This window comes from Lissotriton helveticus, chromosome 2_1 (assembly GCF_964261635.1).
Source record: "Lissotriton helveticus chromosome 2_1, aLisHel1.1, whole genome shotgun sequence".
NCBI lineage: Eukaryota > Metazoa > Chordata > Amphibia > Caudata > Salamandridae > Lissotriton > Lissotriton helveticus.
This window is the reverse complement of record NC_136059.1, coordinates 1,503,200,263-1,503,218,025: the sequence shown is the minus strand read 5'-3', so window position 1 is coordinate 1,503,218,025 and position 17,763 is coordinate 1,503,200,263. Positions and strand designations below refer to the sequence as shown.

Sequence of the window (17,763 nt, the reverse complement as noted above, 5' to 3'; positions counted from 1 at the left end):
TTAGCATGGTTTCTTGGAAGATAAGTTATCAATCTGGATAGTTGAACTGTAAATTACAAATACTACCTATTTGGGCAAATTAGTTTTCAAAACAATTAGGAGAAGACCATACATAATGGAAAAGATGCAAAATGTAAAGCACCACAATTTTTTCTACAGTCATCAGGAGAACCTGCATTTAAATGGAGTGAATGGAAAAATAGTTTTATTGAACTACTTAAGAATTTGTGGCACAAATCTAAGTGCAGAAAGGTGACATGCACTTCTGTTGCATTATCTTGGAGCAGAAGGGCAAGAGATTCTTGAAAATTTGCCAGACTGACCACCCAATGAAGCTAGAGACTTGAATGAATATTAAATATTAACAGCAACATTGGATGCACATCACTCACCAAGAGTATGCACGATATTAGAGAGAGATCACTTCGGCCTTAGGAGTCAAGGAAAAGATGAGAGAGTAGAAGAACTTGTAACAAGCCTACGAGAGTTAGCATCTATGTGTAAATTTAGGGGAACTTTAGAAGAAAGAATTTGTTATCAGTTTTTATTAAGATGTAACAGTGACCAAATCTGCGAAGAACTGTAGATGAAGGACGAACCACCTTTGTAGGAGGTGCTTATTGTGGCAAAAAGAGTAGAAATATGTTGAAGTGTGTTGAGGAGTAAAACAAGGAGAACAAATTGATTGGTACTGAAGATGTTTGTTTCAAATGATACAAAAGACACTTCTACTGATGTATGTGTAGTTAATACCAAAAACTGCCAGAGGAAAGTGTCACAGAGTTTAAATCGTCATGTTTTAGAGGGACACAAAGTGAATGATAGAACATGTCCGGCATTGTACCAAACGTATAATATGTGTGGGTTAAAAGGGCATTAATGGCTATGATTGACGGGGCAAAGGTCACAATGAAATATGATTCATGCTCACAAATCACCATTATTTCAAAAGAAACTTTGAGGAAGAAATTTGCTTATGGAGAAAAAACCTCTGCAGCACGAATAAAAAACCTGCAGGGTATGGCTAGTCAGAACTCAAAACGTTGAGGTATTTTTAAGCCAATATTAAAATTGGAAACAAATTCACAAAAGGAAAAGTTTATGTTTTGAATGAAGGAGATGATCTGTTAGGTTGGGTACACCAAGGTGATTTGGGAGTTAGTCTAAACCCCAACAAGATTCCACAAGTGCAGACAGAAGATGTTTCACCCAAAAAGTTTGCACTTTTAGAGGAATTTAACAGTTTATTTGAGAAGAGACAGGGGAAACTAGTTGGATATAAACATAAAATCAGGTTGAGAAAGTCAGCAGTACCAGTTGTTGCAAAAGTGAGACCGGTTCCATAATGCATTTAAGATGCAGTACCTAAGGAGTTACAAAAGTTGAGTAATGAAGGGGTCATTGAATCTAAAGAGGTCACTAAATAGCTTTCCCCCGTTGTAGTAGCACGCAAAAGGAATGGGGATGTTTATCTTTTTATTGATCTAAGAGCTTTGAATAAAGAAATAATAGTAGACAGGGTTCCCTTACCTAATAAAGAAGAAATCATTCCACATTTTCAGATGCAAAGATCTTCATGACTCTGGATTTGGTATCAGCATACCATTAAGTAGAGTTGGAAGAGTCATCTCAAGAGCTGATGGCATTTGTGACCCCAATGAGGATGTACGAATTTAAAAGAATGCAGTTTGGTCTCATCTCAGTGGCAGCTGTATTTTAGAGGGCTAAGCAAAAGATTCTTAGTGGCATCCCTTGGGTCAAATGCTACCGAGACGATATTATAGTATTTGGATCATCCACGGAAAAGCATAATGTGAGGGTCCAGGGAAGTTCTTAAAAGGTTCGAAACAACGGGCTCACATTAATAGCTGAAACATGTACATTTTGCCTTTGTGAGATGGATTATCTTGGTTACAGATTGTCAAGTGAATTTATTCATCCTAAACAGGAGCGAAGTAATACTATCATGGCCTTAGAAGAACCTGCTAACAAAGATGAGTTAGCTTACTGTTTGGGTATGATAGATCATTACAGTATACTTGTGCAGAAATTTGCCAGTAAAACATATCACATGAAGGGTCTTCTCAAGAAGGTGGTTGAATTTCAATAGAGTGTATGGAGGAATTCAAAGCGGTAAAAAAGGAGTTAAGTCAAGCTCCTTCACTGCAGTCATTTGATTCACAATGGAATGCCATGTAATTTGTTATTCAAGCGCAAATGGTTTAGGGGCTCAGGGAAAAGTTGACTGCATGCATTTCGACAGCTCTGTAAAGTGCTGAATATAATTATCCAGTAATTGAGAGGGAGTCTTTAGCAGTTTTCTGAGCAATAACTAGGTTTAAAAATGTATTATGGGTATGGATGTTTTTAGTAGAGAGTGATCACAAACCTTTAGTAGAAGTTTTTTCAGAAAGGGTTGGATTGCATTTAATCAAGGATACGCGGATGGGAAGTGAGTCTACAAGAGTATAATTTCTTGATACAATATAGACCAGGAGCAGGTAACCATTCTGCTGATTGCTTATCAAGATTGGTGAATGTGGAGAATTCAAGTGAGATGGAGTGGAGGAAATCTTTGATTAATTGCTCAATGTCTGATGTTACTCAAAGATGTGTGATTGAGGAAGAATGGTTGTCAGAACTAGAAAAGGATTCAGAAGTAAAGAAAGTCATAGAGTTGGTAAAGAAAGCAATACCACATGACAAGGAATTCAAAAATTGTGGTGGGTGTTGGTAGATGGTAAGCCATGAATTGTCAATGGACACGGATTTTCTGTTGAGAGACACACATTTGGTTCCATCACAAGGCTTACAGAAGAAACTATTACATTTGGCACATGAAGGCCATTTGGGTGTTATGGCCTGCACTGAATAATGAGGTGAAACTCATGGTTCGAGAATGTGTAGTGTCTGATAAGGTTTTGAGAACAAGCCATGTACCCGTGATGATGTATAGAATTACCTTCTAATTCCTGGGAAGAGGTAGCCTTAGACATTTTGGAACCCATCAGAGGTGAACATGCTACACCTTATATAATTGTTTTATTAGACTTATACTCAAGATGGTTTGAAGTATCATGTGTGAAACATATATATTCAACAGCAGTTATCAGATTTCTTGATAATATATTCAGAAGAGAAGGTTTTCCACTGTATTTGTTATTTGATAATGGAGAACAATTTAGTTCCCCACGGATGGAAACATATTTGAGAGAGTGTGGGATAATTCATAAAAACATCAGCGCTACATCACCCTCAAACCAATGGTACAGTGGAAAAGTCATCAAAGCTCTTAATGAGGGAATACAGATAGCAAGAGTTAATGGTCTCGACTGGAAGGAGGAGTTATCCAGGGGGATAGCAGGGTATCGTAGGTCTCCACATTCAACAACTGCAAAATCTCCATTTGAGTTGTACAAGGACAGAGCTCCCTCTACCAAGGTTTGTCCTCCGTGGATGGGTTGGAACAAAGGTTGTGTAAACAATACAGTAGGTAATGGAGAGAGAGAGAGAGAGTGATCTACAGAATAAAAGGAAAAATGTGTATAATCGGAACAAAAAGAGAAAGAACAGGTAGTTAAGGTGAGAAAGAACAGGTAGTTAAGGTTGGTGACTATGTAGGAGTGAGAGCGTCCAAGGGATGTGTTGAATGGTCTAAGTTCACAAGGAACTTGGAACTGGTCAAGCTGTTAAAAAATGCCGTTAAGACACATGATGGAAGAATCTGGAACATGAGTAGAGTTGTTGTTGTACATTTATCTCAAGAGAGGAAGCCACATGGTGATGGTCATCATGTGGTGATAATGAAGGGAGAGAGGAAGTTCCAAATACTATGAACTAAAATAATGGATACTCGGTATAGAGTTTTAGAAGGAGAAGTCAGAGTATGTAAGAAACCTTCCTATTTACAGGATTTTGTGGATCAATAATACAAGACCTTTTGGTGTTACAGTAAGTACTACATTAAATTGTTATATTCAATTCATATTTCAATTTACCAAATGGAATTTAAGTGCTATATTTGTTGTATTCATACTTACAGACTTATTGTTGATATTAAGATTTTTTTTTGTCTGACATTTATGTTCATTGAATTAGGTTTATTGGTAGAGAGAAACATGTAAGGAATATGCTACTTACCAGTATGCATCTGTTCTTGGCATAGAGGGCTGCAGAGTGGTACATTTATGAATAGATCGCCATCTGGTGTTGGGCTCGGATGATTGCACTTTGTTTTTCTTCTGGAGAAGTCTTTGTCGTCATAGGTGACTCCTCCTCTCGGTGTTAGTGCGCATGGGCATCGGCTCCATCCTTAGATTGTTTTGCCATAGTAGGGTTAGATGGAGTAGTGTAGTATAGTACATAAAGATATGCCCATGTAAATGTATCTAAATAAGATAATGTTGGGACAGACACAGGTTTCCGGGGAGGCAGGGAGGGCATGTACCACTCTGCAGCCCTCTATGCCAAGAACAGATGCATACTGGTAAGTAGCATATTCCGTTCGAGGCATATGGGCTGCAGATGGTACATTTATGAATAGATTGTACAGCAGTTACCTCCCTAGCGGTGGTCACCAGTGTCTGTCGCAACTGTCTGAAATAGAGTTTTTAATACAGCTTGGCCCACTCTGGCTTGTTGTGCAGCCTGTACATCAACACAGTAGTGCTTTGTGAATGTATGTGGTGTAGACCAAGTTGCTGCTCTACATATGTCATCTAGGGGAATGTTCCCTAAGAATGCCATAGATGCTCCTAGTTTTCTTGTGGAATGAGCTCTAGGAGGAACAGTTAATGTTCTTTTTGCTTTAATGTAACATATTTGTATACATCTTACAATCCATCTTGCGATGCCTGCTTTAGAGATAGGATTGCCCTTATGTGTTGGGGAAAATGCTACAAATAGTTGTTTAGTTTTCCTGAAGTCTTGTGTTCTTTCTATGTAGTACAAAATGGCTCTTTTAACATCTAGTGTATGTAGAGCCCTTTCTGCCACCGTCTGTGGCTTTGGAAAGAAGACTGGTAATTCCACTGGCTGATTGATGTGGAATGCTGAAATTACTTTAGGCAAGAACTTTGGGTTTGTTCTAAGAACCACTTTATTCTGGTGTAACTGTAGGAATGGTTCTTGTATTGTTAATGCCTGTAATTCGCTTACTCTTCTGAGTGAGGTAATAGCTATAAGGAATGCCACCTTCCATGTAAGGAATTGTATTTCGCACCTATGCATAGGTTCGAAGGGTGGCCCCATTAGTCTGGTGAGTACTACGTTGAGGTTCCAGACTGGGGAAGGTGGTAATCTTGGTGGAATGACTCTTTTAAGACCTTCCATGAATGCTTTTATCGCTGGTACTCTGAACAGTGATATGCGCTGCCTGTTTTGTAGGTATGCTGCTATAGCTGCTAGATGTACTCTGATAGATGTGTACGCTAGATTACATTGCTGTAAGTGTAATAAGTAGCAAATAATCTCCCTTGTTGATACGTCTAGAGGGTTGATATTGTTATTAGTACAGTGTATAGCAAACCTCTTCCACTTAGCTGCATAGCATGCTCTGGTGGTTGGACGTCTCGCTTGTTTAATTATTTCCATGCAATTTGGGGGGAGATCTAAGTACCCAAATTCTAGGATTTCAGGAGCCAGATCGCTAAGTTCAATTGAGTTGGATCTGGGTGCATTATTTCTCCATGGTTCTGTGTAAGGTGCATGGGTAGAATTCGTAGCTTTTGATGTGGCACTTGTGAGAGTTGCAAGAGCGTGGTGAACCACGGCTGTCTTGCCCACGTGGGTGCTACTAGTATCATGGTCATTGAATGTTGTTGCAGTTTCCTGACCACTAATGGGATTAGTGGGAGAGGGGGAAAAGCGTATGCAAATTTGTTGGACCAATTTATCCATAACGCATTGCCCTGCGACAGGTGATGTGGGTACCTGGACGCGAAGCTTTGGCATTTTGCGTTCTGATGAGTGGCAAATAGGTCTATCTCTGGTTGTCCCCATCTTTGGAAGAATGGCTGCAGTATTTGTTGGTGCAGTTCCCATTCGTGTATTTGTTCCGACTGTCTGCTTAAGATGTCTGCTATCTGGTTTTGAACTCCTGGTAGGTGTTCGGCTAACAGATAGATGTTTTGAGGAATGGCCCATCTCCAAATTTCCTGTGCTAGTCTGGATAATTGGAGAGAGTGCGTCCCCCCCTGTTTTTGAATATAATACATTGCTGTCATGTTGTCTGTTCTGATCAGGACTGCTTTGTGGATAACATGTATCTGAAAGGCTTTCAATGCGAGAAACACTGCCAGTAGTTCTAGATAGTTGATGTGCAGTGTTCTTTCCTGCACACTCCACCTTCCTTGTACTGTGTACTTGTCCATATGTGCTCCCCATCCGGTGAGCGATGCGTCTGCTGTTATTGTCACCTGTGGAATTGGCTCTAGGAACGACCGCCCCTTGGTAATGTTTGTTCTGTTCCACCACTTCAGAGAGCGGTGTGTGCGGTCGTCTACCAACACCAGATCCGTAATCTGCCCTTGAGCCTGATTCCACTGTGTCGCTAAGCATTCTTGTAGCGGACGCATTTGTAGTTTTGCATATGGTATTAGCAGTATGCAGGATGACATCATGCCTAATAGCTGCATGAACACTCTTGCTGTTAGTGAGTGTTGTGGCTGAAATCTCTGAATGATTGTAAGCATTGCTTGGACCCTGACTGGGTTGGGGTACACTTTGGCTTTTTCTGTGTCTATAGTAGCCCCCAGATATTGTTGAACCTTGTTTGGTTGTAGGTGTGACTTTGTGTAGTTCACCGTGAACCCTAGCTGGTGTAGTAGCTGAATTGTCTTTTGTGTGTGTTGCAGACACTCCTCTTGCGACCTGGCTTTTATTAGCCAGTCGTCCAAGTATGGGAAGACATGAATTTGTTGTCTTCTTAGGTGAGCTGCTACCACTGCCAGGCATTTTGTGAACACCCTTGGTGCCGTCGTGACACCAAATGGAAGGACTTTGAACTGATAATGTTGTCCTTCTACCACAAACCTGAGGTATTTCCTGTGGGCTTTGTGAATAGGGATATGAAAGTAAGCGTCTTTTAGATCCAGTGTAGAAAGAAAGTCCCCTTTCTTCAGTAAAGGAAGTACTTGTTGGAGCGTGACCATGTGGAAATGTTCCGAATTTATGTATGCGTTGAGAGGTCTTAGGTCCAGTATTGGCCTTAGAGACCCGTCCTTTTTGGGGATTAGGAAGTATAGGGAGTATACTCCTGTTCCCTGTTGGTGCTGTGGAACCTTCTCTATGGCATGCTTTTCTAGCAGTGATATTACTTCCTGTTTTAATAGTGTCAGGTGATCTTGTTTCATTGTACGCTGTTTGGGGGGGGATGTTTGGTGGGGTAGCTGTGAGTTCTAGGCAATAACCATGTTGGATAATTTGTCTTACCCACTTGTCTGATGTGATGTTTTCCCAGACAGGTAGGAACTGTGATAGGCGTCCCCCTACCGGTGTTATATGGTCTGGGGGAAGCTCTATGAAGTCACTGTTTTGGGGTTGGAGAGTTGCGGTTGTTGTTGTTTCCGCGACCTCTACCCTTGTTGTTGTTACCCCTGTATCCACCTCTAGAATTACCTCTGGGTGATGTAGGTGTAAAAGAGGTTTGCTGTTGGTTTGTACCTGTACTTTTGGATCCTCCTCTATAGGTGGATCTACGAAAGGAACCTCTTTGTGTCGGCTGTTGCAATGCTCCCATTGATTTGGCCGTTTCTGTATCCTTTTTCATCTTTTCTAGGGCCTCATCTGTCCCTGTGCCAAAAAGTGTTTTCCCATCAAAAGGTTGGTTCAGTAACGAGGTTTGTACCTCTTGTTTGAACCCTGACACTCTGAGCCATGCATGTCTCCTTAACATGATGCTTGTATTTGTCGACCTTGCCGCAGTTTCTGCCGCGTCTAGGGCGCACTTTATTGAAGTGTTAGTAATTAACTTCCCTTCTTGTATAAGTTGATCAGCTCTCTTTTGATGTTCTTTAGGGAGATGTTTTATGAGTGTTTCTAACTCATCATAATGCGCTCTGTCATACCTTGCAAGTAGTGCTTGCGTATTAGCTATGCGCCAACTGTTTGCCGCTTGAGATGCTACTCTCTTGCCAGAGGCATCTATTAGTTTAGACTCTTTGTCAGGAGGTGGAGCTTCTCCTGTAGATAAAGAGTTTGCTCTCTTGCGAGCGTTTGTGACCACTAGTGAGTCTAGAGGAATTTGTCCCTTAATGTATATTGGGTCTTTTGGAGCTGCCCTATATTTTTTATCAATTCTTGGGTTCAATACCCTAGCCCTCACTGGGTCTTTGAATATCTCTGATGTATGACTGAGAAGGCCCTTTAGCATTGGTAGTGTTCCTGATGTTCTTTGTGCAGTAGGTAGTGTCTCTAATAAGAAGTCCTGTACTTGAGGTTCTGTATGTAGGTCTACCTTATGAAATGTTGCTGCTCTAGTAATGAGTTGTGCAAACCCAGTATTGTCATCAGGAGGTGAAGGTTTTGAGGGATATGACTCGAGGTCGGTATCATTACCTGATCCCACATTATACTCCTCCCATGGGTCTGCCTCCTCTGGGATTGTGTCCTCATCATCCCCAGGGTGTCCCACCTCCCCTGTGTCACTCTCTCCATCTGTTGTAGGTGTAGATGGACGTGTGGGAGGAATATCTGGCCTATTGTGAGGAAGAGGCGAAGATGGTGTGTGAGGTTTGGGAGAAGGGGGAGGAGTTGTATTCGTCCCCATTGTTCTCTTCTTTGGATGAGCCTTGTTGTCCAAATGTTCATGTTTCCTCTTTTTAGGTAGTTCTGTGGCTACCTTGCCAGTCTTTGGGTCAATAAACAAAGTCTTTTGTTTAGGATCCGTTCCGTGTTCCTGTGTCGGTACCGCAGTTTTCGGTTCCGAAAGGTGTTTTTTCTTTGAAATGTCCATTTGTATTTTCGGTGCCGAAGTTTTGTTCGGATCCGACTTCTTCGGTATCGAAGATGTCTCCGGTGTCGAGGGTGTTTTCGGCGCCGAAGCGTGCTTCGGTGTCGACATGGACTGCTTCGACTTCGAGCTTTCCTTGACCTGGTGCTTCGGTGTCGATGTGGTCGGTTTATCGGAACCGGAACCACTATGATGGGGGACCGAGTGTTTCGGTTTCTGTTTCGTTGCCGGGCTCGAAGGCGGGGCGTTGGAAACTTTTTTCGGTTGTCTGACCGGGCTCGAGGGCGGGGTCGACACCGTGCGGGGTCTGTTTTTCGGTAAAGGGACGTCGTCACTCACGGTTTGTTGGACGTCGATTTCCTCGACGTCGGACTCGTCCGCTTCTGACCCCGCCTCGTCGGCCTCTTCTTCCTCCTCTTCTGGGTGCTGGTCCTCGAACAGCTCCGGGATTGCTTGTGACTGCATTCTCGATACCTCGTGTCTTCGGGCTCGACGGTTTCTAATCGTCGATTTTGACGAGAACGCTGCACAGGCCTCACAGTCCCTGGATTCGTGTTCAGGGGGCAAGCAGAGGTTGCACACCTCGTGTAGGTCCTTGTGTGGGAACTTAGCACCACACGTTGGACATTTTTTGAATGGAGTCCTTTCCATGGACCCCGGGCTGGACTACGTCGAGTTTCTCGTAGTCGTCGTCCTTCGAACCGCGTCGGTATGGAGTGAAGTCGCGTTCGATAACGATACCGTCGATTTGGAAAGGAATACGCGCCGGTTATAACCTTCTTTGTTGAAGTCGGTCCGGAGCGCTTCGATCCTCATCCGAACCCGATGGCGGAAAAAAACAATCTAAGGATGGAGCCGATGCCCATGCGCACTAACACCGAGAGGAGGAGTCACCTATGACGACAAAGACTTCTCCAGAAGAAAAACAAAGTGCAATCATCCGAGCCCAACACCAGATGGCGATCTATTCATAAATGTACCATCTGCAGCCCATATGCCTCGAACATGTATATATGGTATTCATATGTTTTTTAATTTTTTAATGAAACATGTTATGAGAGGGAGATGAGTGGCATATTAGCTGACATCACAGGACACGTAATGTAATGCCATGATGTCAGTGGAGGAAAATGTTGGGCTCAGAAGTTGGAGAGCTTTTTGTTGGTGGCTGAGGTGCATGAATAAACACCTAATTTCCCTGTGTTGGTGTGTCTTCTGGTTTATAAGGATACACCACAGCACTTCCAGAACATATGCAATATGTGCTCTTTCTTTTCCCACATTGGGGGCAAGCCGCCTTTTCTACCTGAAAGTATCTCCTGATCCTCGGAGGAGTAAGATATGATCTACGCAGGATATAGTAGTTAATTAACTTAAAGGACACGTTTCTTGAGACTTTTGGCTTCCGTTCCACAATAATGTCCCAGTCTTTGATAGGGATTGGAATCCACAAGTCTTCCTCCCACTGTCTCCTCAGGCCCTCCAAATGGTACTGGAGGTCACTGCATATCCATACTAATATTATAAAGAGAGAGCCCAAACCTTTGAGGCGGGTAATCTCAGTAACCACAGCACCAATCACAACACCCAATACAGCGTTGGAAAGGACAGTTGCAGCAGAAGGACATAAGCTATGCAGACGGCCACCATATACATTTTTTTTATTGTTTATATTAACTTTTCAAGAAACAGGGGTGTTCATCACAATCATACAGTGCAAGACATACAATTGTACCGTAGGACACCATATACATTTAAAAGGTAAAAGAACCGTGTCAGCAAAGTAGTCCCTTGTGGGCGTGTCTGCGTTGTGCTGTGGGCGTGGGCTGGGGGCGTGACTAACGCTGTGGGCGTGTGGTACGGCCATCACATCGTGGGCTGTGGGCGTGTGCTGGGGGCGTGACAAACGCTGGGGGCGTGACAAACGCTAGGGGCGTGTTTCCGCCGTTCATGCCATGTGAGTCGTACATACAAGCGCCAATTACGTTGCTACGCAGCATCAAGGGGCACGCAGGGGGCGTGACACGCTGGGAGCGTGAGAAACGCTGGGGGCTTGTGTCCGGCCTTCATGCCATGTGAACGCAATTGCGCCACATCAAGGGGCACGCTGGGGGCGTGTGCTACGTTCCGCCCTTCATGCCATGTGGGTCGTACATTAATCAGAAGATCGTCTGCTGTGGCTGTGTGCCGGGGGCATGACAAACGTGTTCAGCTGGAGGCCTGGTAAGTAACATTACTGCAGCCTCTCCTGCGCGCTGTTACTGAACTCTCTCATTCAACGAAATTAGACGCGCCTGCTACCATCAACTAGGGCTCTAGCCGGGCTCAGGCGGCGGATCAGTACACTAATTACATGCGCCTGATAACATCAACCAGGACTGCAGCTGGGCCTCAAGCGGGGGAACACGCGCCTGTTAACATCAAACAGGCCTGCATCTGGGCCTCAAGCGGGGGAACACGCAAATGAGCGTGTCTGCAGGGACAATTACTGCAGCCTCTCCTACTCGTTGTCACTTAACTCTCTCATTAAACGGATTTACCCGCGGCTGATAACTCTCTCATTCAACGACATTACACGTGCCTGCTAACATCAACCAGGGCTGTAGCCGGGCTCAGGCGGCGGATCACTACACCAATTACACGCGCCTGCTAACATCAACCAGGGCTGCAGCTGGCCCTTCTCCGTCCCTATGCTAATGAAAAAAAAAATGTTGTCTACCGCGAGATTTTAAAATAAATTGCCCTTGCCAAATACACACATTACAGACATTCTATTTCATACCCGGACAACGTCGGGACGGGCTGCTAGTTGCTTTATAGAGACATGAGATCGTCTTAATGATGCCCACCGATAAGGTCACATATTGGCAGCATCTGAGTGCTGGTGATCCTCAGTGCTTCCTTAGCACCAAGGTGAGAGCTCTTTGCAAGAGGAAATGACCCTGCAGCACGTCAAACTCTGCTCTAAATTCTTCAAACAGGAGAAGTTCAGAATTTTGTGATACATATCTCACCTTTGTCGCTCCCTGTGCAGTCCAACCATCAAGTCCTGCCCAGCATCCGCCATGGGGCAGCTGTTATAGCATGGGGAGAAGCAGATCAGGGGAGTACGGGATTGTACCACTTGTTTTTTGCATACACCTAGTCCAGCATCAAACATTTAACCTGAGCTCCCCAGTGTCACTAATGGTGGGCCGCCGCACTCTTAGTAGTACCTTCATAAGGTTCACCATCACAATCTTAATAGTACTTTAATAAGGTTCAAAGTCACTGGTGCGAATGGGCTTGGAGCCCTGTCCGGGTTGCTCCTGGTCGCCAACCACTGGATCAGCCAGTTTAATTGATTCGCTATATAGTATACCTCGAAGTCAGGGACCGCCAGTCCCCCATTCTCCATGGAGTGCTGGACTGTGGTCAACGTTACCTGTATGCCTCCCGCCCCTCCATATAAAGAAGGTAATCAGGGAATCCAAGTCACAAAACATTGCTCGTGGGATTCAGACCGGGAGAACACCAAAAAAGTAAAGGAGCTGCGGAGACACCAGCCTGCCACTAAAAGTGGCAGTGTCTTCCAAAAATCCACAGGAATGTTAAGGGAGCAGATTGCCCTACCTATGTTGCCCTCCAAAAGATCTGCAGGTCGTGGTAGGTCCTAACCCCAAGAAGCAGGGTTCTCACTGTAGGTGTTCTAGATCTTCTCGTGGGCCTGTATTTGGTGCTGTAGGGAAAAGCCTGGACTTCTGTCAGTTTACCTTCAAGCCAGACAGTAGAGCAAAGCTCTCCAGCATGTCCCTGGCCCCATTCAGATCCCCTCAGTATAGTGAAAGAAAAGCAGGAGGTCATCTGCATACAATGTGGTGTTGTGAACCCCAAACGTCCAAGCCCTGGTATCCATGACCCATTCAAACATAGCTGGCCAAAGGCTCCATAGCCAACGCAAAGAGCAGGGGGGGCGGGGGGCAGAGGGCACCCCTGCCGCGTTCCTCTCTCCACCCTCTGACTCAAGGATGTTTTTTCCCTGTGCAGACTCTGGCAGTCTGGTTCGTATAGAGGAGCCTTGTCCACGTTAGTAATAATGACAAGCTGTTATTGGATATCGGACTTGTTCGTAATCACAAAATGATTCAGGACATAGCTCGATATTTGGCTAGATCACCAAATTACTCTTTCTCCTCCTTTTAGGCTAGTGCTTAGAAAGGGGCCCTTAAAGTTTCAAAGCAATGATTCCTTAGTTATTGAATCCTGGACTAAACTTAGTGGCAAACAAAGAGGAATGGAAAAAAGCGCTATCATGTAGCAGGTTTTCAGAAGTTCAGCTGGACCTCAAACAGTCTGGATACACACACCATCATTCGATGGATGGTTTTTCAATCTTCTATACACCTATTCTAGATCTACCGTTTAGATCGAAGTTTTTAAAGCATGTGAATCTGTAAAAATATTTTCCTGCAAAAACCAAACAATAATAAAATTGTGACAATTGAGCTGATTTGTTCATTTGCTTTACTGTCATCACTGCATCACTGGAGAGACATGGAAGCTTATGTTCCTTTACTGAACACAAGTTCATCAATTCACCTATGATTAGAGAGAGGCTCCGGTGCATAACAAACTGTGCAATTGAAACATAATTTATATCGTTATATAATTCTTCCTTACCTGCAAAGGTCTGAAGAAAACATGTATAGAGTTTCATCTTTGCTTATTAACGGATGGAAGTAGGTCCCGTCTGTTCCGTTTATCTTGTTGCATGAATCTGATGTCCACCATTTAAGTTCCCTTAAGAAAGGAGAACATTTTAAATCACAAATATAAATGCCTACAAGCAAACTATGCCGTCACAGTAAACATGCAATACAATATTTTTTTCGACATTATGATTTTACAGGAAATTGTCACTAATTCTCAATCGTTCCTATGCATGTGAACAGCAATGTGAATAGAGTAGTGTGTAAGGGGAGCAGCATATGAATTAACAAGAACAATTGCAGTGTAATGTGCATGATGCGTTAAGAGCAGACTCAATTGCAATATGTTGGTGACATTGGGAATATGTTTTTTATATTTCTAGAAACAAAAACGAAAAAAGGATTCATTAGTCACTTTTTCCTCCTATACCTCTATTTTTACTTTCTACGCTTTTGTAACCTGCACATGTAACTTTTTCCTCCTGTAATGCACCGTTTGGCTCACTTTTGTAATGCTCCGTTTGCTTCCTCTTGCTCACGATGTACGCTTTTGTAACCTGCACACATAACTTTTTCCTCCAGTAATGCACCGTTTGGCTCTCTTTTGTAATGCTCCGTTTGTTTCCTCTTGCTCACGATTTTCATTTTTGCTTCATTTTTCCGCCGCTCACCGCTCCTAAATAAATAAATAAATAACCTACCTCATCCGCCGCTTCTCACCGCCTGTCCGCCGCTCCTCACCGCTCCTCCCCGCGCCATGTTCGCCGGTCCTCCTCGCGCTCCTGGACGCCGCTCCTCACGTCGGGCACGCACGTCGCGGCCGGCGCTTATTCCAAGGGACTACTTTTTTTCTGTACATTTTTTAAATAACGTATATTTATTAAGTTTATATAGACTATGTCCATCTGCACACCCTGACGATTACAACGATGTATCGGTTGTGTGGATTGGCGCTGTGGTTCCCGAGTTTACCCGTCTCAAAGGTTCAAAGTTCTTCCTTTATAATAGAAGTATAGATAAGAGGTATGATAAACCTTTTACGAATGAGGCGAAGATGTTTGCAGAAAAAGATAAAGTGCATAGTGTCCATGACGGAAAATCCGTCACAAGAACAAATCTCCAGATCTAACTCCCTAGTCCAACCTGGACATTCTGTAAGAAGGAGGTGGAATTTATTCAGTCTAAACTTAGTCAATAAAAATCGGTGATTGGAGTTGTTGACGATTCTTAAGTAAGGTTCCATTTCACTTGAGGTTTTTACCAGTTGGTGCGCCCTTACTGTTGGTTTTCTCAATTCCGTGTCTTCTCTAGCCAAACCAGTCATCAACTTGTGGGTAACTTTTACCCATTTCAAATCCCCCTTTAATAATTTTAGCGGCTGATCATACAGTTCTGGGTGACCCAGAGTGACTGATAGTTTTTTTACATAGTTCAGCCAGGGAATGGAGTTACCTCGCTCAAGTGCAAAGCAGTCCCTAAGAACCTCATGGTTCAACTCCAATTCAGGGTTCAGCCAGACTGAGATCCATTTTAATAAGGGTGCTATGGCTATACGATCTTCTAAGTAATCTACCCCGCACTCTTGATGAGCAATATAGCCGGGGGTTGAATGGGGAATTGATAAAATAGATTTCAAAAATCTATCCTCTGCCACCTGCAACATTTTTACATTTTTAAACCCCCACAACTCCGCTCCATACATGGCTAGTGAAACACATTTGGTGTCATATACTTTCAGCCTGCAATGGCTTCACCCCCAATTTGCGGGAGAATCCCAGGACCGACAAGATAGATTTCGCAAAGGTATTACGTTTCGCCACCAACTGGGGCAACCAAGAGGAATTGTCATCAAAAATGACCCCTTAGTATGGGAATCTGGAGACCCTTGACAGGACATTTCCTTCACAATGCAAGGTCTTTATCTTTTTACACTTACTACCCACAATCATTACATGCGATTTCATAAAATTAACACTCAAATTCAAACCTTTCATAAAATCTGCAAATTAATTTAAAAGACGTTGCAACCCTACTGCTGTGCGAGCTAAGAGAGCAGCATCATCGGCATAAATGCACAATGTTTTCTTCAATGCCAAGCTTAAGAAGCAACCCCATAATTTGGACCTATTCACACGGTCAAATGCCGAGGAAAGGTCCATGAAGGCTAAGTATAACGTGCCCCTTTTGGCAATTGTGTACTTCCCAAGTAATAATTGGAGGTTGAGGCTTTGATCTATAGTGCCCCGTCCCTTCCTAAACCCATACTGTAGGCATGAGAGAGTGTTGGTTTCAGCCAACCAATCTGTGAGTTTGCATAAGACCACTCGGCCTAAAACCTTCACTGAAGAATCAATAAGAGAGATCGGGCGATAATTACTAGGTTCACCTCTATTTCCATTTTTAAAAATTGGTATGATGACTGATTCAGACCAGGTACCCGGGATACCTGATTTACAAACTCTATTAAAAACATTTGTTAAAACTCTAGACCAGGTCTTGACGTTTTATTTAAAGAGGTCGGCTGGGACGCCGTCAGGGCCCGGAGCCTTATTACTTGTCATTTTTCTGATTGCGTCTGCCACCTCTGTCTCACTAACCACTGAAATATAGGGATCCTTAATAGGCGTAAGTATTGCCGCCTCCCCTAGGTTGTCCCCTTCATAGACTGACTTGAAATGGGAGTACCACACCTGTTCCTGTATGCCACAGTCCAACTGGTTATTACAAGAATCATTAAAAAAGGGTTTATTTACGACTTCCCAGAATTAAGAGCTGTTCTTCAGCACATCTACGGAAGTTAGTTTTTCCCAGGCTGCGTCCCTAATTTCTCGTCTCCTGACATCCAGAACATTTTTATAGGATTTCCTTAATATAGCCACAAGTGATTTATCAACTGGTTTGCATTTCAGAGCGGCCCTTAGCTTTTGGTTAGCTAATGAACAATTTTGGTCAAACCAACCCGTCCCTACAGGGTCTTTTATTTTCCCAAGCCGTCTAAGGTTTAAAGCGACCTGGGTACAGATTTTTGAGTATGCCTCTAGAACCTCCTCATTCCCCGCTTGATGATTCAATGATTCATTCATTGGAAAAGCGCTGGGATGCCCAAGGGTAACTGCGCGCTATATAAAATTTTAATAATAATAATAATAATAATACATGTAATAAATTCAGTTCCTACTTTAATTTGGAGGTTATTTGAGAAGTCTTCGGGGACCACCATATCCCATCTAATTCTGCGGGCCTGATCTGTCGGGCGGATATCGAACTTGTCCGTCCTATTGTGGCATAACTCAGGTTTATGGATTAAGTCAATGATACTAAGAACCACAGGATTGTGGTCACTATAGTGTGACCAAACCGCCGAGTAACCACAAATCTTATCCCCCAGCGTTAAACTAATGAATATATAATCGATAACTGAATGGCTTCCAATCCCTTTAAAGGTGGGTATCTCCTCATCCTCCCTTGCTGGGAGCATCAAACCATTGTCTGCCAGAATTATTTCGAGAAAGTCTCCTGATACGGAATGCTCGAAGTGAGTATCACCTTGCTGTAAGGGACCTAGTTGATCTAATGACAGACACATATCCGGGCAACCATGAATATTAAAGTCGCCCAGAACTATAATAAAGAAATGGTTGTTATTGGCCTCCCTACAGTTTTCCAAAAAAAGATTTAACGTTGCCAGATGGTCAATCGTAATAACTCGGTCATAAGAGTTATAAAAATTAATAATTAAAATATTGCCCTCCCCTTTGCAAACAATTTGTACTGCCATACAATAAGGCGACCCTGTATCTAATTTGGTATGGGTACCAGGGATGGTAGCCGAAATTAGTGTAACCAACCCACCCTTTGCCCTTCCCTTGTTGGATGCTACTGCAGAAATGTAGTGGGTAGTGTAACCATCTAATCTAAAGATATTCCCCAAGTCCCAAGTTTCTTGCAGCCCAATGATGTCGGCTCCACCTATAAATCGTCTCCAGGCTGGGTCATCTACTTTGTTTTTTAAGCCAGCAATGTTCCAAGTTACTAGCTTTAGACTTGAACTCCTGTGTGATTGAGCCAGCCCGTCTAACAGGCAAGTTTTAATTACTGGTGAATCCTAGCTAGTGACTGTGTACG

At 43.3% G+C, this 17,763-nt stretch overlaps 1 protein-coding gene across 1 annotated transcript in view; it reads right to left on the bottom strand.

Moving 5' to 3' along the window:
- SCARB2 (scavenger receptor class B member 2) overlaps positions 1 to 17,763 on the bottom strand; it is a 485,622-nt gene that overhangs the window by 153,694 nt on the left and 314,165 nt on the right. The window contains exon 6 of the mRNA XM_078676388.1: positions 13,610 to 13,729. Coding sequence (XP_078532514.1) covers positions 13,610 to 13,729 — 120 coding nt within the window. The remainder of the gene's footprint in view (positions 1 to 13,609; positions 13,730 to 17,763) is intronic.